This window comes from Bos javanicus, chromosome 26, assembly GCF_032452875.1.
Source record: "Bos javanicus breed banteng chromosome 26, ARS-OSU_banteng_1.0, whole genome shotgun sequence".
In the NCBI taxonomy this organism is placed as follows: Eukaryota; Metazoa; Chordata; class Mammalia; order Artiodactyla; family Bovidae; genus Bos; species Bos javanicus.
Genome location: NC_083893.1, coordinates 50,621,457 through 50,647,298, shown reverse-complemented (window position 1 = coordinate 50,647,298; position 25,842 = coordinate 50,621,457). Strand labels below are relative to the sequence as shown.

At 58.4% G+C, this 25,842-nt stretch overlaps 1 protein-coding gene across 1 annotated transcript in view; it reads left to right on the top strand.

Moving 5' to 3' along the window:
- CFAP46 (cilia and flagella associated protein 46) overlaps nt 1-15,920 on the top strand; it is a 94,520-nt gene extending 78,600 nt beyond the window's left edge. Inside the window, exons 45-59 of the mRNA XM_061403917.1 lie at nt 726-823; nt 1,219-1,295; nt 1,962-2,092; nt 2,272-2,396; nt 3,138-3,203; nt 3,749-3,933; nt 11,212-11,282; nt 11,403-11,463; nt 11,537-11,572; nt 12,031-12,133; nt 12,771-12,883; nt 13,782-13,863; nt 14,403-14,539; nt 14,621-14,719; nt 15,487-15,920. Coding sequence (XP_061259901.1) covers nt 726-823; nt 1,219-1,295; nt 1,962-2,092; nt 2,272-2,396; nt 3,138-3,203; nt 3,749-3,933; nt 11,212-11,282; nt 11,403-11,463; nt 11,537-11,572; nt 12,031-12,133; nt 12,771-12,883; nt 13,782-13,863; nt 14,403-14,539; nt 14,621-14,719; nt 15,487-15,611 — 1,509 coding nt within the window. The 3' untranslated portion in view covers nt 15,612-15,920. The remainder of the gene's footprint in view (nt 1-725; nt 824-1,218; nt 1,296-1,961; nt 2,093-2,271; nt 2,397-3,137; nt 3,204-3,748; nt 3,934-11,211; nt 11,283-11,402; nt 11,464-11,536; nt 11,573-12,030; nt 12,134-12,770; nt 12,884-13,781; nt 13,864-14,402; nt 14,540-14,620; nt 14,720-15,486) is intronic.
- Nucleotides 15,921-25,842: the final 9,922 nt, after the last annotated feature.

Below are 25,842 nucleotides of genomic sequence, written 5' to 3'. Positions count from 1 at the left end.
GAGGGGCCCCGGTGGGGGTGGGGGTAGGGTCCGTCCGCACGTAGCCCCTTGGGAAGTGAGTTCAACTCAGCAAGTCTCCCTGCGGGCTGTGGTCCCCAAGGACAGACGTCACAGCAGTATTAGTGCCCACTGGCCACAGGCGGATGAGAGGCTGTGGCTCCCCCGTGGGACACTGCAGGCGAAAAGGGCACCAGGGTCAGCTGCCACGGGTGCCAGCCTGGAGGGGCCCCGGACGCTGGGCGTGGCCGCTGGAGCGGAGGCGGTCTGGCCCCTGTAACCCATCCCCCAGACTGGGGCGCACGGTCTCCCCCTGCTTCGATCCGTCTGCTCTGCTGGAACAGGCGTTCCCCGCGCCCCCTGCCGTGGACCTGAGTGTGCACACTGGTCAGTCGCTGCAAACCTGAAGCTCATTTCATCAGCAAGTGGGGAGAGGGTGTGAGCGGCTCCTCTGTGGGGGTGGTCTGCGGGCTGCCTGTGGCTCCTGCTGCAGGCCCGCAGGAGAGGGGCTGAACCGCACCACCTACCGGCTGGGAGACTGCGGGCCTCCGGGCCTGTGTCTGCTGGGGTTGGGGGAGGCGCCGCGGGGAGCGGAGGGGCGGGGCCGCCGGGCCCTCCGCGGCGCTGGGTCCGTGTCTTCCCGGCGGTGCCCGCGGCGAGGTCCGCGTGCCTCTGCTGCCCCCTGGCGGCGGCCGCCGGCCCGGACTGACCCCGAGTGTCACCCGCAGGCTTGGCAAAACCTCTGGGTCACCGAACAGCACTTTAACCTCTTGAATGACATTCCCCCCACGATGCGGATCGTCTTTCTGCACCACAGCAGGGACGGGTGAGGCCTTCTCCCCTGTCCCCCAGCTGCTCCCCAGGACCCTGCCTCCTGCTCCGGCGGTCGCTGTGGACACGGCACCGGCCAGGGTGGGCCGCCCGTTGGGATGGGGTGGGTGGACCGTCCCTCTGCCAGGGTGCCCAGGCTGACGGGTATGACGGCGGGGGGCCGGGCACAGTGCCGCGTCCTGCCAGCACACAGCCCTGGTCTAAAGGGCACGGTTGAAGTGCAGCAGAACCCCTGGTCTGCCGGCCTTGGGTAGCAGGGCGGGGGGTGGGGTGCTGTGTGACCCCGTGTCCTGACTTGTCTGAGGTTCAAGGAAGGGCCTCATGTCCGGGGGGTGGCACAGAGTCCGCCTCTTCTGGGCTCCTCTGGGACCCCACCCGTCCCGCCAACAGGACCCATCTGTACGGCGCCTCCTACGACAAACCCAACTCCATCCCTGCCGCCAAGGGCAGAACACTGCAGACAGGGCGTGAGTCGTGCCACAGCGCCGTCCTCTGTGGAGTGGGGCGTCCCTGGGAGGGCGGGACACACAGAGACCCGAGACTTCTCCACCGCCCCCCTCCCCGGGTTGCCAGCCCCCATCCAGGCATCTTTCCCAGGTAGGGAGGGGGCATCAGGTGGAAGCAGCCGAGCCTGGCCCGTGTGCCTCCCACTGGGGATACCCCCCCCCACATTCCCTCTCCAGCTCCTTCCTCAGCCTCAGCACTTCATTCCACCTGCCCATTCATTTACAAGCACAGATAGAGAGCCATTTGCTCTGTCCCAGGACCCCCGGCTACTTCCTGGTGCCCCGAGGGCCTGTCCCCGCTCCTGAACGTCAACAGGAGTGATACCACCCACCTGTCCCCTGCCGGGGGACCGACCCCCCGTTCCCTGCTGGCCCCTCACTGTGTCTGCAGAGCAGTCTTGGCACACTGCAGAGGCCAAGTTTCTGTCCACCTTCCTTCCCAACCTCTCTGGCCGTCCCCCCTTCAGCGGGGTTCTGGCGCTGACTCCTGGGGAAGGTCCCAAAGCTTTGCCTTTAGCTTGCCACCCCCCATCAAGTCTGGTGGTGCACAGGGCTCCGTCCGCAGTGCTCTCGGCCTGAAGGGCAGTCTGCGAGGCCCAGTGTGGGGACGTGCCTCTGTCTCCGCAGGCTCCTGCAAGGTGGCTCGGGTGGCCGTGAGCCCCGCCGACTTCTCCCGCCTGCTGGCCAGGGTCCAGCAGTTCCGGGAGCAGGCCCAGGCCGAGGCCTACAGTGGGGACATGGCCCTGAGCACTGGCCTGGTGAGACCTGAGCCCATGGGTAGGGCGGGGACCAGAGCAGTGCTGCGGGCTGGGGTGCCCTGGCTCTGAGCGGGCCTTTCCTGGGGGTCGCCTACAGGGTCTGGCCCCTTCCCTCTGGCCGCCTGGGGCGGGGTCCTCTCTGACACCTTCTGACCTCCGCGGTTGTTTGGGTTGAGGAGGAGTCGGAAGGCGTGCACCCGATGGGGGAGGACCGTGCGCTGCCGAGGTTCGAGGCGGTCTTGAAGTCCATGGAGCAGTACCTGCAGCCGTTGTTCCCACTGCTCAGCTGCCCCCCGGAGCCCAGGTACTGCCCAGGGCTGCCTCCCAAGGGGCTCAGGCACCGAGTTCCAGCCAGACTGCTGGAACCCTGGGGGTGGAGGGGCACGGCGTCCCTCTGTCCCCACAGGTGTGCACAGGTCCCAAGCAGTGTGACGCCCAGGGCGAGGGTGGGCGGGCAGGGGGCTCCGTGCGAAAGCCAGCTCAGCCTCCGCCCCTGAGCCCCGCGGCTAGCTGAGCGGCTGGCTGTGGGCGTGGGGGCAGGCAGAGCCGTGTCCTCTTGGGGACTCTGAGGCCGCAGCCCCGGGCTTCTTTCTGTGCGGAATTGGGCGGCGGACTGACCTGGAGAGAGCACAGGCCCTCGGAGACAGAAGCTGGGCTCTGCCCACCTGCTGTCGGGGGGAAGTCTGGCCCCACCCCAGACCTTTTCTGGGGGATGTCACTGCCACGCGGAGCCCCGCTGTCTTCTAGTCTGAGTGTGGTGGGAGGGGAGAGCCTGGCAAAGGGCCCGGCCCCGTGGATCTGGGTTTGGGGGGAAGGAAGCTGGAGGGGTCAGCGCATGGACTCCCTGATTGGCCAGCAGGTCAGAGTGTCCTGATTCCAATGTGCTCATGTCCACGCCCTGGTCTCAGGAGACAGGCCCCCAGCAGGGAGCCTGGGGAGCCTCATGCCCTGATGCTGCCCTGGAGACGTGCCGCCCGAGGACTCAGTGCCCCTCTCAGTGGTGCTCATGGGTTTTTTCAACCTGAACCTGTGCCTTTGCTCTCAGAGCACCGATCCCCACGGTCGTGGCAGATTCTGGGAAAACCAAGGGCGAAGACAAGGCGAGGAAAGCGTCCCTGTCCCAGGGTGAGCGGGGCCTGGGGCCCGGCCTGTGGGACGGGGGCCGGCAGAAACCACTCCGCACGGCGCTGATCGGTGCCCTGGTGGGCCACGTGCAACCCCCCGCTGCCCACCCCGCCCTCAGGAGCCCCGCCTGGGCAGGCCGAGGGGCAGAGACCATGGCGATGCCACCGTCACCCTCGGGGGCCGACGGCTGGGGTGGCTGCGGGGTCCCGGGAGCAGCACTGCCCTTCCTCTAACGGAGCTGCCCCAGTGGCCACGGGCCCCTCCGGACAGTCCTCGGGGAGGGGGGCTAGCGCAACTGCCTGTCCCTGAAGGGGCTCCCTGGTGGGAGGAGCCGAGGCTCCAGCACCTGCTTCAGGAGTGCCCACGGAGCGTGGGCGGCCCTTGGCACCACAGAGGACATGCTGTCCCCCCTCCCGGGCTGTGTCCAGGTCCTGACTGTGCCCAGTTCAGCCTCCTCCCTAAGTCCCTCGCGGGGTGGGGGTGGGGGTGGGGGTGTGAGGGGCAGGGGTCTGTGCCTCCAGTGGGCGGTAGCAGCTGCGTCCCCCCTGCCACAGTGCAACCCGAGGTCGCAGATGACGTCATCCTGATCGCAGACAGGGATCTGCTGGAGCTGCCGCTGGAAGGGCTCTCCGTGTTCGACGACGGGCTGGTCTCCTCGCTGTCACGGGAGTTTTCTCTCCAGATGCTGTGCAATCGCCTCCGCAGAGAGGAGCCAGGTGAGAGCCCGGCGGACACCTGAAATGCGTAGACGGCTTTTCACGATAAGAGAGTGTAACTCTTGTGAAAAGGCAGTTATCTAAGTTGCCATGCTTTTCGAGACCCTGGCGCATTTGGAAGTGTTTAGGGAGCACATCCATGAGCCAGTGCTCTGACAGCTGCCAGTGTACCCCAGGCAGGACCCTAACTTCCCTCCTGGCCTCACAAACTTCTGTCTCTAAGGAGGGGACTGGTGTTCACCAGCTAACGATATAGTTGGTCATCGGTTAGATGGTGAGAGGCAGCAAGGGAGACGACCGGGAGGCCTGGCTTGGCCTGGGCGCAGGGGGAGCCGGGTGTGGTCATACTGTGCTCCATGAGCGTGCAGGGCGTGTGAACACTCTCCAGGCTGCCCATTCGTGCCCTGTGGTTTCCAGGTATGTTTCACTGCGATAAATGTCACACAACATTAAAAACAAAGAGACTGGACTTTTATTTTCACCCAAGATAAAGTGAAAGAGACCAGATATGCCCTTCCAGCTGAAACAACGAACACCCAGAGGAAAATACATGAAGCACCAGTTTTCAGATACTGGCAACCAGGCAGTGGGCCCAGCAACCCCCAAGGGGGGAACCAGGCAGGTGAGCCCCAGCTTTCCGCCTGGAAAGAGTCTCAGGCTGCACAGGTGAGGGGGGCTCAGGCAGAGCCCAGCGGTCTCCCCAAGGTGAGCAGAGTGGGGCTGGGGACACATGCGATCCTGGGAGGAGAGACACGCAGAGGGTCCCCTCCATCCCCAGATGCAAGCCAGTTAGCCAGGTGTGTGTGGAAACACAAGAGCTCATGGCTCTCGGCATCAGGCACAGGGGCCAAGCTTCTGCCAGGGGAACCGGCTTCAGTCCTGCCGCCAGAGCTGAAGTATGCCTCAAGGCATCAAACTGTTTCCAGGTAGCTTAACTGCATCTCAAAATAAGGTTTCAAAATTTTTTTTTAAAGTAAAAATTAAATTTAATTTCAAAATTAAAAAAATATCCAGGACCCAACAAGGTAAAAATTGAAATGTCTGACATCCAATCAAAAAGTACCTGCTTTCAAAGACCCCTAAAGAAAAGTCCGTCAAAAGCAGAAGCAGACATGACACAAGTGGCAGTCAGCCAGCAGACCGTTAGGCAGGCCCTGACCTGCGGCCCGCGTGTCGGGAGGTGGTGGGAGGGGGAGTGCGGTGAGCAGAGACGGGCAAGACGTGAAATGGACCCGAACTGAGCTTCTGCTGAGGAGAGACATGCCCTGGGCAGCGTTACTGCAGCCTGGCATGGCAGGAGGGAAGCCTAGTGAGCTTGAAGAGATTGAAAAAGCAAACTGGGGAAAAAACACAATGAAAACACTGTGGAGAACAGAGCAGCAGTGAGCTGCCGGGCAAGGTCCAGCAACTGGATGTGCCTGCAGAGGAGCTTGCTCTGGGGATTATGTGAGTGCATAATCACCAGCTTTCCCCCCAGATTTCATGAAAACTGCAGTCTTGCAGACCCAAGTTCAGAGAATCTCAAACACAAGAAACAAAGAACGCTACAAAGGGGCCATTGTAGTGAGTGATTAAAACCAGTGGTGGAGTATTTTGCAAGCAGCCAAGGGGAAAAGAGCCAAGAAGAGGTGGCGAGAATACACAGAAGAACTATACAAAAAAGATCTTCACGACCCAGATAATCGTGATGGTGTGATCACTCACCTAGAGGCAGACCTTCACATCCTGGAATGCGAAGTCAAGTGGGCCTTAGGAAGCATCACTACGAACAAAGCTAGTGGAGGTGATGGAATTCCAGTTGAGCTCTTTCAAATCCTAAAAGATGAGGCTGTGAAAGGGCTGCACTCAATATGCCAGCAAATTTGGACAACTCAGCAGTGGCCCCAGGACTAGAAGAGGTCAGTTTTCATTCCAGTCCCTAAGAAAGGCAATGCCAAAGAATGCTCAAACTACCGCACAACTGCACTCATCTCACATGTTAGCAAAGTAATGCTCAAAATTCTCCAAGCCAGCCTTCAACAGTATGTGAACTTCCAGATGTTCAAGCTGGATTTAGAAAAGGCAGAGGAACCAGAGATTAAATTGCCAACATCTGTTGGATCATTGAAAAACCAAGAGAGTTCCTTTATTGACTATGCTAAAGCCTTTGACTGTGTGGATCACAACAAACTCTGGAAAATTGTTAAAGAGATGGAAATACCAGACCACCTGACCTGCCTCTTGAGAAATCTGTATGCAGGTTAGGAAGCAACTGGACATGGGACACCAGACTGGTTCCAAATAGGAAAAGGAGTACGTTAAGGCTGTGTATTGTCACCCTGCTTATTTAACTTATATGTAGAGTACATCATGCGAAGTGCTGGACTGGATGAAGCACAAGCTGGAATCAAGATTGCCAGGAGAAAATCAATAACCTCAGATATGCAGATGACACCACCCTTATGGCAGAAAGTGAAAAAGAACTAAAGAGCCTCTTGATGAGAGTGAAAGAGGAGAGTGAGAAAGTTGGCTTAAAGTTCAACATTCAGAAAACGAAGATCATGGCATCCGGTCCCATCACTTCACGGCAAATAGATGGGGAAACAGTGACAGACTTTATTTTTTGGGGTTCCAAAATCACTGCAGATGGTGACTGCAGCCATGAAATTAAAAGACGCTTACTCCTTGGAAGAAAAGTTATGACCAACTTAGATAGCATATTGAAAAGCAGAGACATTACTTTGCCAACAAAGGTCTGTTTAGTCAAGGCTATGGTTTTTCCAGTAGTCATGTATGGATGTGAGAGTTGGGATTATAAAGAAAGCTGAGCACTGAAGAATTTATGCTTTTGAACTGTGGTGTTAGAGAAGACTCTTGAGAATCCCTTGGACTGCAAGGAGATCCAACCAGTCCATCCTAAAAGAAATCAGTCCTGAATATTCATTGGAAGGACTGATGCTGAAGCTGAAACTTCAGTACTTTGGCCACCTGATGCAAAGAGCTGACTCATTGGAAAAGACCCTGATGCTGGGAAAGATTGAAGGCGGGAGGAAAAGGGGATGACAGAAGATGAGATGTTTGGATGGCATCACCAGCTCAATGGACATGAGTTTGAGTAAACTCTGGGAGCTGGTGATGGACAGGGAGGCCTGGCATGCTGCGGTCCATGGGGTCTCAAAGAGTCAGACCTGACTAAGCGACTGAACTGAACTGAAAGAGAAAAGATACCTTGTGTATTAAGAAGCAAATACAAGAGGCACAGCAGGCTTCTCAACTGAAACGACACAAGTAGTGAAGAACGTCTCTAAATTATTACAGAAATATCTATCAATGTAGATATTTTCAAAAATAACTCTCAAGAACAGTGGCAAAATTCTTTTTCAGAAACAGATGAGCTGAATTATTCCCACCAGGCCTGCTTACCCCACAAGAAAAGCTGAGCATGTTCTCCAGGCAGGGAAAAAAGGGTGGGAGTCCACATCTACACAAAGGAATAAACACCAGAAGCTGGAAAGGGGTGGGTGGGCGTTAAAACTTTTTCTTAATTTAAAATCTCTTTAAGAGATGTTGACATTAAAAATTAATAGCAATGTGTGATGGGGTTTACAGCATTATATAAATGGAACGTGTGGGGCAGCAAAGGCTGGGGGTGAGGGTCGTGTGCTGACCGACCAGTGACCAGCGACCAGCGCAGCAACTGCACACAGAGGCAGAAACGCACAGCTAGTAAACGATGGAGAAGATGAAATAGACTCATGAAGCAGCAGGACTGGTCAGAAGAGGCCAGGAAGAGGGGACATGGAGCAAAGCAGACAGGACAAAGAGAAACAAAACAGCAAGATGGTGTGTTTGCACCCGAACACACCAATAATCAGTCTCCGTGCAAGGTCAAAACACCCAGATCAAAAGGAGAAGGTCCCCTCCCTGAATGGAGATGCAGGGCCTGGCCCCAAACGTGCTTCTTTAAGGCAATCAGCTCAAATCAAAGGACACTAATGGGCCAGAAATTAAGGACGGAAGAGAGTGCGGGTTCCTGGCCCACTCGGAGCAAGAGCAGGAGTGGGTGGGCGGGCAGAGCCTGGAACAAGCCCCGCCCATTTGCGCCCTGCTGCTGGGAGTCCCGCCCCTTTCACATTTTATGGGCTGTTTGATGCCTTCGTGAGAATCTGTTCTAGTTTTTCGCCAGTGTTTGCCTTGGGTTTTCCAGGTTTTGCTCGTTAGGTCTGCATACATTTTCCGATCACTTGTCTAAACTGCCGATCTCCCTCAAGCTGGTCTCTTCACTCCTGTGCCTGGTACCTCTCTGTGAACAAAGTATTTGAATATAGCCCAGTGTATCCATCTTCTCGTAACACCTCATGCTTATGAGGTCTTAAAATAAGACATTTATTTTCTTACCTGAAGACCATGAAGATACTCTGTGACGCCCTCTGTCTCCTTCGTTCACCTTTCGTGCTTTCGCCTACCTTCCATCTGACGCTGGTTTTTGTGTACAGTGTGAGGTGAGGTTTAGTTTTCTTTTTTCTGCGTGAGGCCCCAGCTGTCTGCACACCATTATTGGAGGGCCTTCCTGTCTGCTCTGCTCTGCATTGCCAGCGTTGTCTGGAAGAGCAGATCATCCTATGGGCATCCGGCGGTGACGCAGGACAACGTCCCAGAGATGTCCCTCTCCTGATCCCCAGGCCCCAAGAGGACGCGGCCCGACAAGACAAAAGGGCCTTCGGGGTGTGATTAGTGACAGACCCTGAGATGGGGACATTGTCCCGATTGTCTGGGTGGCCCCGTGCCATCACCAGGGTCCTGAAAACAGGCGGGGGGCGGGCACGGAGGGACTGGAAGAGGCAGGGTCGCCGACTGTGCTGGAGCCTTGAGGAGGACCCGGCCCTGCCCACACCTCGGTTTTAACCAGCGGGACCCCTTTTGGGCTCTGGCCTCTGGAGCTGTTGTTGAAGCCCCTGCATTGTGGTCCTGTGTTGCAGCAGCGGCAACACTCGTGCAAACTCTCACCGTAAAGTAGCGAGCACACCGCGTGAGTGTGAGCTGTCTTACGAAGCAGTGCTGAGTGGGGATAGAAAGAAGGATTCTGCACACCCCAGAGTGAGGAACCTCAGACCCTGGAGCCCTCAGGCTGCAGGAGTGCTCTTTGAATGTTAATTATTCAGGGCAAACCTTTAAGGCTAACCAGAAAAGAAGACAACTGGTGTATAAATTCCAAACCAGTAAAGAGGGGAAATGAGTAAGAGAACAGGTGACCCAAGACCTCAGTCAAGTTACGAGCGGCCAGTGACGGAGACCCACACACGGAACACGGGGGTGACGGAGACCCACACACGGAACACGGGCCGAGGTGCCGGGACTCGTCCGTTGATCGTGAGCCAAAAAGGTGAGTGGGCCCCACCTGCCACTAAGGGCAGAGTGAGCCAGAGCGTGCCAGTCAGGTGCTGTCTGAGCGAGAGACTCCTGACCAGAGAGGAGCCATGGCAGCAGGAAAGCAGAGCAACAGACAAGAGCAGTGCCGGGTGCCACTGAAAGGGCCACCTTCTCACTGTGCAGCGGAGCCGCCTTTGTAGCCTCGGGCCCCCGCAGGGCAGGGCCACCACTCAGTGACCAAAGAGCCCCACACGTGGGAAGTACAAGTAGCAAGAACCTGGGGCAAGACTGTGGGACCCACGCTCGAGATGGGAGAATCCAGCCCGCATCCACCACTGCAAGTCGGATGAGCAGAAAGAGCACAGACAGGCTTTGAGCAACACAGTTAAACTCAGCTTCGCGGACACGTGGACCTTGTGTCTAGAAATTAGAGAAACAGGTTGAGGCCATGTGTGACTGGGTCAGATATCAACTCCCAAAAGATGGATTTTTTTAAATCCCCATACTTTTAGAAATTTTATAACAGTGACTTCTAAATAGCTCATGGGACTCAGAAGAAGTGACCATAGAAATGTCAAAAAGACTGGATTATAGCAGAATCGAGAAGGATCTTTTACCTTTATGTTAGGAAAAGGGCTGGAGGCTTTATGCTGAGCATCTAATTCGGGAAGTTAGAGAAGAACAGCAAAAACAAAAAACAAAAGAAAAAATGAAGAAAGCAAAGGGAAGCCTACCAAAAATACATGAACAGACACCAACAAAATTAGAAGCAAAGATAAACATGGTTGTTTGAGAAAACAAAAAAACCTCATAAAATAGACACATTCTTGTGAGAATGACCCAGAAAAAATAAAGGCACAAATATACAATATTAGAAATAAAAGAGACACAAATTCTAAAGAGCATCAGAGATTGAAGATAATAGAATATTGTGAACAACTTTGTGCAATATATTCAAAAATTTATGCAAATTTTGGACAACATCCTAGGGAGAAAGAACTCGAGACTCAAGAAGGAAAGAAAACCCCGACAGCCTTATAGCCAAGAAAGAACGATCAACAGATTTATATTCCCCCACAAAAATACCAGTTTTACCATCTTTTTCTGTTGAATTCTACCAAAATTCCAAGAAACCATTCTTGTCAGTCTGTACATATCTCCCAGGTAGAAGGAAAAAGGCTATCTTCTGCTGGTCAGTGGCGAACCTGACACCCGAGCTGCTCAGGAATAGGAAAGAAAAATACAACATTTCATCACCCCATGTGACCTTAAAACCTACAGATGTCACAGGTGAAGAGAGTAAAGGGAAAATGAACCTGTAAACATCTCAGATGATGCAGGTATTCACAACAGAAATTCTTAGCAAGCCAGGAGCGGAGTGAACGCCTCATCTTGATGGAGGAATTGATCTGAATCTAGAGCAGGCTGCCTCCCGTGTGCCCCATAAAGTCAGGGCTCGGCTGACAGCCCCCACGTCAGCGCTTCCATCTGTGCTCAGCTGGAGGCCTCCATCAGAAGAGGGACGGGCAGGGAGCGGACGGTGTGCATTCTCAGGAGGCAGAGCAGCCAGCAAGCAGTGCCCTGCCCGTGGTGAGTGCGCCAGGCGGCAGGCACGCTGGCAGGTGCCCAGCGTGGTGTGTGAATGGTCAGGCGTGCGGGCCTGGCGCCTCTGGCAACTGTTCCTTCTTGAGACCCCCTGGCCCAGGTCTTTCCCAGCCCTGGGAGCCTTTCCACTGGAGAAATTACTGCCATTTTGGATTTACCAAAATTAAAACCAGCTCTTCTCACTACTTGTTTCTACACTGAGGTGAGAGTCACGTGATATAAAATTAACCACTTTCAAGTGAACAATGCAGTGGCGTCTGGTGCAGTCAGTCCTTGTGGCTCTGTCCAGCTCCGTGACCCCACTTCCCGTTACTGTCTCAACAGAGGGGAGCATGAAGAAGGAGAGCAGAGGCAAAGATCATAAGAAGAGAGGCACAACACGGAAGGCTGGGAAGGTAGGTGGCCCAGGCCCCACCGAGCCCCGGGCCTGGGGGGCCCAAGGCCCGGCCCCTGGATGGAGCGGGTCAGCTCTGCCTGCAGGCTGCACCCTCAGGGACTCCTGCCTGTCTTCACAGGGCAGCTTACCCCGGATCGTCCCCTCCCACTGCATCCTCGTCGACTCGGACAGCTTCAAGTGTATCCTTTGATGCTTCACCCGCCCGCCCCAGACACGGATCCTGCGGCCTAGTTCTCCTTAACCAAGGCCCAGTTGTCGTGGACCCCTACGAGGAGGCCCAAGGCCCAGGTGAGCGCTCCCTGCCAGGGACCACCCACAGCACTGGGAACAGCCAGGCCTGGGTGCTGGCCTCAGCCTCTGCCCTGCCTCCATGTGGCCCTGGGTCAGCTCTTGCTGCACTGCCCCGGGGAAGGGGGGCGGTGGCCGTGTGCTCCGGGACCCGCCCTCACTCTCGTCTGCAGCCAGGGCAGGTCAACAGCATTTGGCAGGGACCCCTGAATTGGGAAGGTGCCGCCCCCGGGTGTGGGCCTGTGGCAGAGGGCTGCGCCCGCGGCTCTGGGACAATTCCTTGGCTCTTTGGCTGAGCTGGTTTTCATATCTTCACGGAGGAGGGAAGGAGCGCCACCCCTCCACTCCCCGGGCCCCCTTGCCCATGAGGAGCCAGGCCCCGGGCGCCCGCCACACCAAGGGCCCCCCGTGTCCGCACCCTCGACGCCCGTTTTGTCACCATCCCATTCTGGTTGCAGAAATGCTGACTCCTGTCTCCGTGACCCGGGAAATTTTGGAAAGATTCCGAGACACGTTCACTGCGAAATGGACGGGGCACCTGGGCAATAAGCAGTTTCCCAGGTTGGCCTCTGGGCTGCGCCCACGGGAGACCCCTTCCCCTCCCGCGCTGACCCCTTGTTTCCTCAGTCCCTTCCTCACTGCCCGGAGGCGCCTAGAGCCCCAGCGCCCGGCGGGTGCGCGCCCACCCGCTCGGCTTCAAGGGCCTCCAGGCAGCGCCTCGCCGAGGGGCGTGTCGGGGGCGGGGCCCTGGAGGGAGAAGCCTGGGAGGGCGGGGCCTGGGACGGGGCGGGGCTTGTGGCGGGGCCCTGGAGAGCGGGGCCTGGGAGGGGCGGGGCTTGTGGCGGGGCGGGGCTTGGGGCGGGGCCGTGGAGAGCGGGGCTTGGGGCGGGGCCGTGGAGAGCGGGGCCTGGGCGGGGCGGGGCTTGGGGCGGGGCCGTGGAGCGCGGGGCCTGAGCGGGGCGGGGCCGTGGCGGGGTCTGGGCGGGGCCTGCGAGAGTTGGGCCAGCTGCGGGCCGGGCTCGTCCCAGCCGACGCCCTCAGGGACCTGGGCTCCCGGGATGCAGGAAGGTCCCTCTGCTGCTTCTCAGAGTAACCGCCCGGGGGAGGGCTGGAGCGGACCGCGGCACAGGCTGCTCACGGTGGCGGCCCGAGCCCCGTCGCCTCCCCAACCCCGCTCTCCCTCTTCTTGTCTTGGCAGCCAGGCCGAGTGGGAGCAGCTTCTGGGCAGCTGCACAGGCTTCTTCTTCTACGGGATGGAGAACTTCCTATCGCACATATTAGTGGAAAGGCTGGCCGCCATGAACTTGGAAGGTGAGACCTCCGAGGCCCGCCTCTCCGCTAAGCCCACCGGCACGGGCCACAGGTCGAATTCGCACAAGGACGGAGCAGGCCCCCTGTGTCTTACCAGGTGTCTCCCGTCCTCTGACGAAGGGCTGGGGGCTTTAGGACCGCACAGCAGGGCCTGGGGGTGGGGCTGAGGCCCCTCCTGCCCTCCGTCCCCCTCCTCCATTTCTCTGAGAGCCCAGACTCTGGAGTTGGGGCAGTTCACCCTTTAGGACTGAGCATGCAGAGTCCAGGAGGGCTGGGCCGGCATTTCTGGAAGGTTCTGGTCACGACTCTCCCCGCTCCCAGCTCTTCTGCTTGAACTGCAGGCTCTGGCCCCTTTTCCCATTTCCTCCTTGCTGTCCAGTGGCACCTCATCACCCTGCCCCACCCAGGTGCCCCGGTACTCCGCCCCCACCCCCAGCCAAGCCTGTGCTGTCTGCTCCCCTGGGGATGGCCCCTGAGGCTGGCCCACAGTCAGGTTGCGCGGGGGTTGGCCTCCGTCCATGGGGCTTTCTCACACCCACACTCAAGTGCTCCAACACAGGCCCTGTTTCAATGGGCACAGGAGGCCACTGCCTCGTGGGGGCAGCTGGGAGCTGAGACCCCTCCTGCAGGTCGGGAGATGCAGTAGGCCCCCCGGGTGGACTTCCTGCCCCTCACTCCTTGCCTGGCCTGGCCGCCTAAGGAGACTGTGAAGGTGTGGAGCCCCTAGGGCAAACGACCAGCTTGCCCATGTGGCCCAGAAAATGGACCAAAGTCCGAGCCTCGGGCAGAGGGGGCTGCGTTTCCACAGCTGCCTGTGCCCTGGGTGACACCTGCCCACAGGGTTCCCCCCCTCCCCCGCCCTGGGCACCCCACCGATGAGTCCCACCTGTGACCACAGAGTGCCAGATGATGGTGCTGCTGGACTTGGCCCAGTCCTGTGAGAGTGTGCGGCGCCACGCAGAGTCCTCGGAGAGCAGGAGGTGCCAGGGGTCCCCTCTGGAAGCTGATGGGAGACCCAGGGGGCGTGTGAGCGGTGGATGTCCATCTGGGGCACTGGCCCTGCCCCCCACGGCAGCCGGGCCGCTGTGACCTGCCCCCAGACCACAGGCCTGGCCGGAGCCTCGGGCAGCTGGGCTTGGGACGGGAGACAGGGGGCAGTGGGGAGGACACCTGGCTCCAGCACCCCACATCACCCATCACACCCCCCCAGGGTTTCAGGGGCTGTGGGCAGCGGGGCTGCAGACCACCTCTGCGGGGGGTGCTTCCCCTCGCGGCTCCCCCCACGCAGGGAGCCATCCAGAGTGTGCCGGTACCCCGAAATGATTTTTCTTGCTAAATGGCACTTAATTGTTCGCGTAGGGAGGCTGGCGGTGGGTGGGCGGGTGGAATCTTGACTTTTCAAGAAGCTTAAGGATGGTGAGTCCATCTACTGGGTCCCACACTTGGTACTCTTTGGGCTGTGGACGGGGAGGCTCTGGCCGGGCCCCTCGTGCCGGCCCACCATCTTGGTCCCCTGCAGTGAACTCCAGCTGTCCTTGGAGGAGCCAGTCGAGACCGCCATCCTCCTGAGCCTGGTGGGGGTCGGGAGCATCGTGGCGAGCCAGTGGCCTACGGTCCTGCAGGACAACGCGATGCGGGCCCGGGTCCTGTGGGAAAGTGAGTGGTTCCGGCCCTGCTGTGCAGTCCTGCAGCCATGCGGCCTCCTGGGGCCTGCGGGGGGTGGATGGCCCATCTCAGGGCTGATTTCTTCTCTAGATCTGTTGGCGGTTGGCAGGCCGATCGGGAGAACAACCCGCCTGCTTCAGGAGGTGGGAGCCAGTGAAGCTGCCCACCACGGTAACTAGCAATGGCCTCTCCTCCTCCAGCCCCTCGGGTCTGGGGTTGGGGGACTCTCACTCTTCCTGTTTCTGGGGACCCTCAGCCTCTGACAGCCCATAGCCCGTGCGAAATCTGGCATCCAGTATGTTTAGGGAGAAACACGCAAATGACTAGAACATCTTTATCTTCAAAAGGCTCAGGTCCTCACACCCTGAAAAGCCCCCCGGGGCGCTCTTGGGGAGGAAGCCCACCCACTCCTCCAGTGCAAATGAAACCCTAATGTCCACATGTAGCGACAGCGCCCACGTGGATTCTGGTGTGAAAAACCCGAGTGCAGCACGCTGACGCGAGAGTCTGCTGTAACTAAGAAAGAGTTAGCCTAGCTCATGAGGTCTTCAAATACAGAGTGCAGAAGAGCCTAAAGTTTAAAATCCCACGGTCCACAGTGCCAGGGAGGTCGTGGCCAAACAATAAATGCTTGTTGAATGAGCGAGTGAGTGCATGAGTGAGCCAAGTGTGTGTGTGCATAAGTGAATGTGTGTGTGAGTGAGCAAGTATGGGAGTATGTGTATGAGCAAGTGTGTGAGTGGGTGTGTGAGTGAGCGTGTAGGAGCAAGTGTGTGAGAGTGTGTGAGTGAGGGAGCAATCGCACGGGCGAGCGGGTGAGGGTGGCCTGTGGCCCCGTGGCTGCTGGAAGGCAGGGCCTGGCACCGTCCCCTCCGTCGGGCTGGCCCCAGGTGTATGTCCCCATGAGCCTGCATCGCGCGCCCATCCGCTCTCCCTAGACGAGTCCCTGCACGCCTGGAAGGACCGGCCGGCGGCACTCCGGCCGCAGCTGCAGGGCTCCGAGCGGCTCCCCATCACCCTCAACACGGTCCTGTATGGGCTGCCGCACCAGGCCATCGTGTGAGGGGCGCCCGGCCCACTCCCAGGCGCCTTCAGCCTCCTCCTGAGACCCCTGCCAGGCTGCGCAGCGAAGCCCCCACCCCGTTCTGCACAGGGCAGCGCGTGCCCGTCTCCACCGTGAAGCCAGGGCCCCGTGGTGGGGGGTGGAGAGTCTCTGGGGGCGGGTGGGGGTACCTGGGCCCACCCCACAGCTGCCTGGACCCCGGGCCCCTTGCTTCTCCAGGCTCTCCCTGGGGCCCCAGGCCTCCATGCCTTTGCTCCTAATGAGGACACGGGTCTGTCCAAGTGCTTCAATAAACAGCTTCATCACCTCCGAGCTGTGTTTCTGTGCCCCCAAAGTAGGGACCGTCTTGGTTCTGCCCCCCGCCTGGCGCAGATGCCAGCACATCCAAACTCACAGGGAGGGTGTGGCCACGACCTGAGCCCCCAGGCGTCCCTGCCCCAGCTTTCCACCTGGGAGTGGGACTCACATTCCGGGTAGAGGTGACCGTGTGTTCAGGACGCCCAGGGGCCCAGCCCGGGATCTCACCCATTGGCCCCGTGGGGCTTTGCCAAAGGGGTGGGAAGGGCTGGGGTGTCCACTGCAAATGCCTTGGTGGCATGGCTGGCGTGGGACTCGGCAGCCCTGATGTCCCGGCCCCGTGGCAGAGGCGGCCTGGTCTGTGCTCCGACAGCTGCAGGGCAGACCCAGCTCCGCAGGGCTGTGGGGACCCGGAGGGGACAGGCTGGTGGCAGGGGCAGGCAGAAGAACCAGCAGGGAGACTGGGGCCAAGACCTCGTTTCCCCTGAATCGAGGGACCGGAAATGCAAAGCAAACACGCCAGGAATCCTTGGTCTCCCATGTGTCTCTGGAAGGAACCTAAAGCGGTGCAGCCCTTCTGGAAAAGAGCTTGGCAGGTTTTCATAACTGCGTGTGCAGTTAGCACCTGAGCCAGCCTCTGCATGGATCCCAGAGGAACGGAAATTTAGGTTCACACAAAAACACCCGCATGAATGTGTCTGCCAGCTTCATCCCATTAGAGCAAAAACTAGAACCAACCCAAAGGCCTCCACCTCAAGTGGTTAAGCAGACAGCGCCTTTACTTGCTGGAACGCCCATGATGGAAAGGAAGCCACGCGTGGCTGGATTGGACCTCAAGGGCATCGTGTTGAGTGGAGAAGCCAACACCAAGAAGATCATCCACTGTGATGTCGTTCACACAACATCCTCCAAGCTCAGAACAGCAGAGAGAACAGGGCCCACGGAAGCCTTGGGGCAAAGCGGATTCTGCACCCTGGCTGTGACAGAGCCACAGATCTACATGTGGGAGAACACTGCGCCGTGCCCTGCCACGCACAGACATGCACACACAGACACACAACAGACAGACATACAGACACGGACACACACAAACACGTGGGCACACACAAACACAGAGAAACAACACAGACATACAGGCACACACACATAGACACAGAAGCTACACACAGACACATGTCACACAGACACACAACAGACACAGACATACAGACATGAACACACACAAACACAGGGAAACAACACAGACATACACACACACACACACACACACACACACATAGACACAGAAGCTACACACAACACACGTCACACAGACACCCCGTGGCGGGGCCTGCAGCACGCAGGTCCGCCCAGTCGCAGCTCCAGCCCGGGCTCCGGGTTTGCCTGCGCTGTTTCTGCAACTTCCTGTGAATCTATAATTAATTCACCATAAGAAGTTTTTTAAGAGCTCATCTTTGATTATATTGAGGTGACAAGTCCCCTCTTTTATGTTTGATTTTTTTCTTTTCTTCAAACATATACGCATATTTGTTCCCGTTTTCTTTTTTCTTTTTTTTCAAAAAAGCGCTAATGACCAGGGAATAAATTCAAATGGAGCAGCGTTGGAAATACGAGCTTCCCTCTAGAAAGATGCTGGCACCGACCCAGACAACAAGGATAAAAGCTTCTGGAAATACTTCATCCGCGCAGAGTCACATTTTTCACCTGCTGCCGTGCCTCTCCTGTGAGAAATGTGAGTGCTGTTCCGTGTAGCCGGGGCTTCAGTCGCCCTCTGAGTTATGTGCCGGCAACATGACAAATCACAGTATCAATTAGCTGCTGTAACACAAGTGGCATTCTGTAATATATTCAAGCACGAAAAACTGCGTAGGTGAAATTTATGTAACCCTAAAAACTATAAGGAGAGAAAAGATCACTTGGAATTTATTGGTAATAATAGGAGACAATGTAATTCCAACAGTGCACAGCCCTTTGAGAAAGGGCGGCCAGGCCTGCAAGCTGTGAGTGTTCCAGAAAGGACGCAGAGGGGTGCCGGGGTGCCCCGGCGCCGGGGCGGGGGCAGCGTCCCCTGGAGATCCCCGCCCTGCCCCCACCCAGCCTCCCCCTTCCTGAGCAGCAGTTGGCTCGGGGCCAGCCTGGGCTCCAGAGTCCAGACCAGCTCCCCGACCTTGAGCTGGTCGTCCTGGAACCCCAGCCTCCCCGGACAGCGCGGCGCCCAGGACGCGGCGGGGTCGGGGGGGCTCCCAGCAGCCGGGGTTGGGACCAATCGGTTTCTGTTAGTCAATCACCTGCTTCAAAGTTCAACTTGCTTTCTGAATTTACACCTTGGAAATAGTGGTTTCCGCATTTTTAAAATACGGAGTTTCTTTTAGCAGTATGCTTTATTGTAGGAAATTTAAGGGTAAATTAAAGGGAGAAAAGCACTGATTTTCTGTTTCCTACAGCGAGCTCCTGGTGTTTTCACACTTGGTAAAGGCCTTGTCATTTTGAGATGTTAGTCAGAATCTTGCTCAAAACCTTCCTACCCTCAGACAGGCTGCCTGCAAACACGACAGTTCCAGTGCCCCGGGATGAGGGCCACTGGGTTGGGGGGATCTCTGAATGGGTGAGGAGCCCAGGGTCCCCCTCATGGCTGGGGGTCTGCGGGCTGTGGGCTGTGGAGCCGGGCCAGCCCGGGCAGGGGGCTCCCATTCTTATGATCTGCCCCAGGGGTGGTCCCAGCTCCCCCCTCCCACCCCCCACCCCTCGGGCAGCACCCTTTTGCTCATGGAATCCCACAGAACAGCATCACCAGGCACAGACCAAGGTCCGTCTCCCAGGACGTGGCCCCTGCTTTCACCTCGAGGGAGATCCGGGCCTCCGTCTGTCCTGGCCCAGAGCTCGCCCGTCTGCGTGAGGGCACCTGCCTTGGTCCTCTCCAGAGGGCAGGCCTACGGTTCCAGCCGGGTCCCCTGTCCCCCAGGGCCTCCAGCACCTGGGCCCACCTTCCTCTCCCAGCAGTTAATTCCCTCTCACAGCTCAAACAGCCCTTCTGGGTTGATTGGGATTAAGAAATTAGGTGGGTTAATAAAGCTAAAAAGTTCACAGACTCTTGTATATAAATTTCTATTAAGTTCCCTCATTCAACACTGGTCTCTAATAGTTTAATTTCTGTATTAAATAATTAAAACTCTATTTTCAATTGCTGTGAACAATTGTTTTCCTTAATGATCTTCCTGGAGGAGCCAGTAATTTTATATCTTGTAAAAATGATTAACTGGCATCATTATCCCATATGTCTGAAATATAACCCAGCAACTTCAAGAAAGGCCATTTGTATTCAATTAATGCTCCCTTGCATTAAGACATACAATATTACTTCACGTCCTCTCATTTTATTATGACGATGATGGAGATAGAAACAACCAGTCTCATTATCCCATTTCCAACAGAGAAATCAATTTTCAGCATGTCTCTACCCTTACAAAGAAGAAGGCGGCGTGGTTCCTGGGGAGCGGCCGCTGCAAACTCCCTCCAGGTGGCAGCCCAACTGAGGGGTCTTCCCCTGGACCAGGGGCTTCTCCTTGGGCAGCCCTTCTGGGGCTCTGGGAGGGGCCTGTGACCTTAGCCTCCCAGGGGTTGTTCCGGAGGGGAGGGGGCTGCCTGCCCCTCCCCTCCACCCAGCATCAGTCTGGCCCCCCGGGGTCCCCACGCCCAGAAGGGGGTCTCCTGAGAGACAGCTCTGCTCCCTGGACCTGTGTTGGCCTTGGATGGACCGTGCCCCGACGTGGAAATGGAGGGGCCGGGGGACTCCCTGCAGTGAGCAGCCCCTTTGTCAGGGTGATTCAAGGGACGTGCCCTGCCTCGCCACTCAATCAAGGGTGCTGGCGGCCAGGATAATCTAATTGTTTGACGTTTTTATCACAATTCATTGAGACCAGAGGCAGATGACTAGATTAACACCCCGTGCTGTTGGCTAATGGCCGGGATGGAGCTGATGGGGAGCTCTTAAATTCTCTTATTACAGATTTTAATTCTGTGACACACGGCGAGAGGTGGCAGCAGGACAATAAGTTAGGGCTTCCTCGGCCCAGAGCCCTGGGATCGGGGTGCCCCCACACCCTCCCTGTTCTTCTGGGCACCTGCTCTGAGCCAGGCTCTGGGGTAGGGGTTCTGGGGGCAAACAGTCCGGGGGGGGGACCAGGGGCCTCCCTGCCTGAGCCCTAGGACCCCCGCGCCCGGGAACCATGCTCTGACAGGTTGCTCAGCTCTCGGGCTCAGAACCGCCCCTGGAAGAAGCTGCGGCTGGAGCCCCCAGACTCAGGGATGCCGGGGGCCAGCGTCTCGGGGGCAGTTTGGGTGGAATTTCCTTGACCAGTGAGTTGACCATCTTTTCATGTATCTAGTGGCAGCTTGGGTCTCCTGTTCTCTGCCTCAGAGGCCAGGAATAGAGCTGGCAGGCAGGGACCCCCCGGGGACTCTGCTGGAACACCTGGTGAGGGGACATGGGGGGCCCAGGCGTCTGTCCTCCACAGGGCCAAGTGGCTGTTCTACAGAGGGCTTTTGGTTTACTGTTCCATTTAAGTGAAAGTGAAAGTCACTCAGTCGTGTCCAGCTCTCTGCGGCCCCATGGACCACACACAGTCCAAGGAATTCTACAGGCCAGAATACTAGAGTGGGTTGCCATGGGCTCCTCCAGGGGATCTTCCCGACCCAGGGATCGAACCCAGGTCTCCCACGTTGCAGGTGGATTCTTCACCAGCTGAGCCATGTAAGTCATGCATACTATCTGGTGGAGGACACTGGAGGCGGGCAGGGGGGGCTGCCATCCAGAGGATCTTGGGGGTCCACCTCCAGGGATCTGTGGGGCCAGCAAGAGCCCCTCCCCAGGGAGGCGCAGGCCTCTCGGGGGGCAGCTGTACTGGACGAGCCTGGGTCTGGGCGGGGGCTGGGACAGTGGGGACAGTCCCCAGGCAGGCAGTGGAGGCGGGGCATGGAGGGGGACAAGCCTGGGGAGGGGGGCGTGTCTGACCTCCACCGCTGCAGCCAAGGACCATGTCAGGATGGCGTCTGTAGTGATGGAAGCTGTCACACCTGACCCCTGACCCCGGGAGTGATGGGGCAGTGACAGGTGATGGGGACAAGTTTCAGGAGCCGGGACAAGTGAGGAGAGCTAGGTGTGGCCACAGGTGCGGCCGTCTGCTGAGGGCTGGCATCCTGGAGCAGGCTGCCCTCCGAAGGCTCCCACCCTGGCTGCCAATCGGCCCTCCAGCCGCTCAAAACAGGCTAGTTTGGATTTTCCCGAAAACAGTGCAGACATCATCCTTAGGGCCGAAATCTCAGCATTTAAGTAAAAGGGGGAAGAAGATTTGTATGCAGCCTGAACCACCTTCTGCTGGCCTGGCCGTGGCCTCCAAGTCCCAGGGCTCTCGGGCCTCAGCATCTGAGTTCCCCGACCACCCAGGTGTCCCGGCTGCAGGGTCAGTATTACAAAGCTACCAATCACCCCCTGACTTGCTGGCTCCGGAGCCAGTTTGGATATGCAGTGAGACGTTAAGATAAAAACAAACGATATTAAAAAAACACACACACACACACACAAACGATCTTGCCCAGACTCAGGGCTCCGATCAGCTGGAGGACAGCAGCCTGGTCCTGACCAGAGCTGCCCCAGGCAGGGCATGGAGGGGCCAGATCCGGGGGGCTGTCCTCCTCCGACGCACCCCCCGTCATGCCCCCTTGCAGCCTTCTTGCCCTGCAGCCCACGATCAGGGTGCTTCCATGCCTGCCCCTCGTGGCCTTCAGCCTGCCTCTCTAGCTGACTCTGCAGTCCGCTGGAGGAGCTTGTAGCCGCTCACATGGCACCCCCCACCGCGGGCCGGAGCTCCGCCGCCGGCCCGCAGGTCCTCCCCGGCCTCTCCAGGCACGAGCAGTAACCGAGGAGGCTGTCCTGCTGCAGGGACCAGCCCCGAGTCCTGGCATGCTCCTTGGACCCCAGGCAGGCCTCGCGGTGAACGTCCCGCATGGGGGTAGCAGGGTGGAGACTCAGGAGGGCCCCAGCTGAGAGCGGAGAGGCTCCTGAATGAGCCCGGGGCTGCGGCCCAGCAGGTCTGGGGCCCTCGGGTCCAGTCAAGGGGGCTTGCTCAGAGGAACCGCACGTCATGAGCACCCCATGGCCAGAACCACCTTGCCTGCTGACCGCACCGCGCAGCCACCCCTGGGGCTCCAGCTTCCTCTGCCCGTGTCGCTAGTTTTGCTGACAGACCCGCAGTCAACAGGGCGGGAAAAGACGGTTCTCGAGCTCAAACAGACGCAGGCCGGCCTCATCCGTCCTGACCAACAGCCAGTCAGCTCCCAGGATGTGGACCTTTGATGTTTGAGTTAATAAAAGGAATCATGTACACAGGAAACATGGGGAAGAAGTGGACACTGGACACTGCGAGAAGGAAGGCAGGCACCATATGCCCTCTCCCTCCTCCGCGGGCCCCGCCCCTCCCCCAAGTCCCTCCCACTTCTCAAGCTCCACTCCCTCCTCCAAGTCCCTCCCCTTCCTCCATAGGCTCCGCCCCTCCCCCAAGTCCCTCCTACTTCTCAGGCTCCACTCCCTCCTCCAAGTCCCTCCCCTTCCTCCATAGGCTCCGCCCCTCCCCCAAGTCCCTCCCACTTCTCAGGCTCCACTCCCTCATCCAAGTCCCTCCCCCTCCCCCACAGGCTCCGCCCCTCTTCCAGGTCCCTCCCACTTCTCAGGCTCCACCCCCTCCTCCAAATCCCTCCCTCTCCTCCACAGGTTCTGCCCCTCCACCAAGTCCTTCTGCTTCTCTGCAGGCTCCGCCCCTCCTCCAAGTCCCTCCTCCTCCTCCTCTGCAGGCTCCGCCCCTCCACCAAGTCCCTCCCCCTCTCCCACAGCCTCCGCCCCTCTCCCAGGTCCCTCCCACTTCTCAGGCTCCACCCCATCCTCCAAGTCCCTCCCTCTCCTCCACAGGTTCTGCCCCTCCACCAAGTCCCTTCTGCTTCTCTGCAGGCTACGCCCCTTCTCCAAGTCCCTCCCCCTCCTCTGCAGGCTCCTCCCCTCGTCCACAAGCTCTTCCCCTCCCCCAAACCTCTTCCTCCTCCCCAGGCCACACCCCTTACCCGGGCTCCCCCTCCTCTCACAGGCTGTTCCCCCTCCCGCGCAGGCTCCTCCCCAGGGCAGGGTTTGGTGCCGTGGCTGCTTATGAGATTTTTCTCTGGATAAGTGTCCATATATTTAACGATGAAATGACAATCTATTTAATGAAATGATGGCACATTTTCCCCAAGTGCTATTATATTAGAAATGCTGTCAGAGCAGGCGGCCCCCATCGTGCTCGTTTTCGCGGATGTCTCACACTTCACACACAGCCCCGGCCCGGGTTGCTGTTCTCCCAGGAGACAAGCAGTCTGTTTACTTCGGTGAAACTATTGATACCTGCTTTGTGAATAATGTGCGGTCGCTCCCGTAACTTGGTCGTGTCTCTGTTTTCAGAGCAGAGAAATCAATATATTTACTAGATCCCAGCACCGATCATTTAGCCCTCCAGTCCCCGCGTCTGACTCGGGCCATCATGGACGAGGAGGTGAGTCAAGGTTCACGGCCACAATTTGGTTTCTTTTTGCTTCTTTGTGCCTTTCTGTCACTTTTTAACTCTTAAGGACTTTGGTGCCGGGTTTGTCCTCAGAACAGCTTGTAGCTTCCACTGTTACCAACTGTGGCTCTGAGTTGGACCTCAGAGGCCTTACAGTCGGGCCACACACGTCTGTAGGTCACCTGCAGACTGCCTGGTTGGCAGGGATGCCCCCACCTTCCTCACCTGGACCTCGCAGGTCTCCATGTTGTGTCCTAGCCAGAGGAAGACTAAACAAGCAGAAAAGCAGACCGGATGACAAAGGGGAAGAACGGGGGGGAACCACAGGTGAGAAGCGAGGCAGGACACGGCACACCAGGGCACGGAAGACCAGCAGCACTGCTGGAACCACGCCCGTCGGCAGGATGATCTCAAGAACCTCCAGATCTGCTCAGGGGCCCAGAGGGACTCATCCCAGCATGGTCACCAGGTTTGCACACGTACCCCGCCTTCCTCCCAGTACAATTGCTAAAGGTGGAAAATTGGGAAAACCCAAGGCGCTGGCATATAGACTGTGGGACACCCACAAAACTGCTTGCGATCCTGGGTCCTGCCCAGCGGTGCCATGCGGGTGCCGGGACACAGGTGGGGTGGGCAGAGGGGCCTGGACTGGAGAGCGTGTGAGTTAGTTCTGGGTGGGGGTCTTACACAGAGAGACCGCCCACTTGTGGCGTCTTTCATACACTCGGTGCTTAGGGGTCATGTCCCCGGGGACCGGGGTAGTGCTGGCCCCGCAGGTGCTCAGGCTGCGGTCCTGCGGGAGAGCGAAGGGTTTAGCGGAAAGGAGGCCGGTCACGCCGCGGGGTGCGCGCTGAGCCGTGGCAGACGGCTCCTGTCTTCACTGGGTTCAGTGTTTCACAGCTGGTGTCTGTCACCCTCATGACCAGAAGAAAAGCTCTGTTTGAGACAAAATTGCTTTCCACCCAGGTTTTTGTCAACTGTCATTTCTCCAAAGATGCCAGGAACGCCGCCCTGGCCTGAGGCCATCAAAGACACCTTGACAGCAGAACCAGGATCCAAATTCTGCCGTCAGTCCGCCTCCACCGCGGCCGGAGCCCGCGGGGCCCAGGGAGCACCCAGCCTGCACCCGCGAGCCTCGTACCCTCCTTTGTGCACGGGAGCCCGTGTGCCCAGGACACCTGCTAAGTGTCTGGGACCCCCCGCATGTGCAGGACTCCCCCTGTGTGCCTCGGACCCCTCCCCCATGAGCCCAGGACACCCGCTGTGTGCCCGGGACCCCCACGGGCAAGGCAGGAGGAACTCTGGCCGGGAAGGTGGATTAACTTCCTGAGGTGAATTAAATTAGGCACAACCTCTTGGGACCCTTTGTAGGAAGAGGCAACCAGGCTGTGGAACGCAAGCTCACAGATCCCGCAGACCAAACTTCGTAATGATGTCACAGGCCGCCAGCCCCTGGGGGTGCCCGCACCCCTACCCCATGGCATAGGGGTTTGGTGGCCTGGCAGCTGCACAGCTTTGAAGCCCTTAGGGGGCTTGGGGTAGACAAGCCTCTGGGCCCAGCTCACTGCCTCCCTAGCCCTGTGAGACCCATTTCCCAGACGGGGGTTGGCCAGGCAGTGGGCAGCCTGGGCTGGGGATCAGAAGCCCCCCAGGCATTGCAGGAGGCATGGGGTGCTCTTTGCCTCACATGGCAGACACGTTCCTCAAAGTCGGGGAACTGCTGTCCCCATTGAGGAGCCTAGAGGAGAGGTGCCAGCCTGCGGCAGACACCAGCGCTGACCTGTGCGCCTGTGGAGAGGCTTTCCTTCCACCCAGGACCCCTGCCTGCCGCCCCCTCACCCCAGAACGGGGCGGGGACCTCAACGTGCTTCCCTGAAACCCTTCCTGGTCCAGCCAGCTGCCCAGTGACCCTTTAAAAGTGTGAATAGTTTCCCATCAGCGGCAGATCTTCCCCTGGAGATGACCCCCGCCTTCTGGGATGGTCCTTGGGGCGGCCCCGCCCCAGCTTCCACCCCCTCATGGGTCTCCGGGAAGCAGGCCCTCCCCCAAGTAGCCGTTGGGCGCCCTTGGTGACTGTGCAGGGGTCACCCTGTCAATAACGCCGACGTACACGTGTCGGGCTCAGTCGTTAACTGGCCTCCTGTCTGCCGCCTCTACCCCAAGAGGCATTTTAATAAAGACCTGGGGATACATGGACGCTCCGGGCCTGAGCGCCAGACCCCGCCCGCGGCGGGAGCAGAAGATAGCATCAGTGCAGCCCCCAGCCTCGGCCAACGACATCGGCGGGGCCCAGGCGTGGGGGTGACGCTGGTCACAGCACAGCTGGATCCTCACCTGCCAGCAAGCCCCCA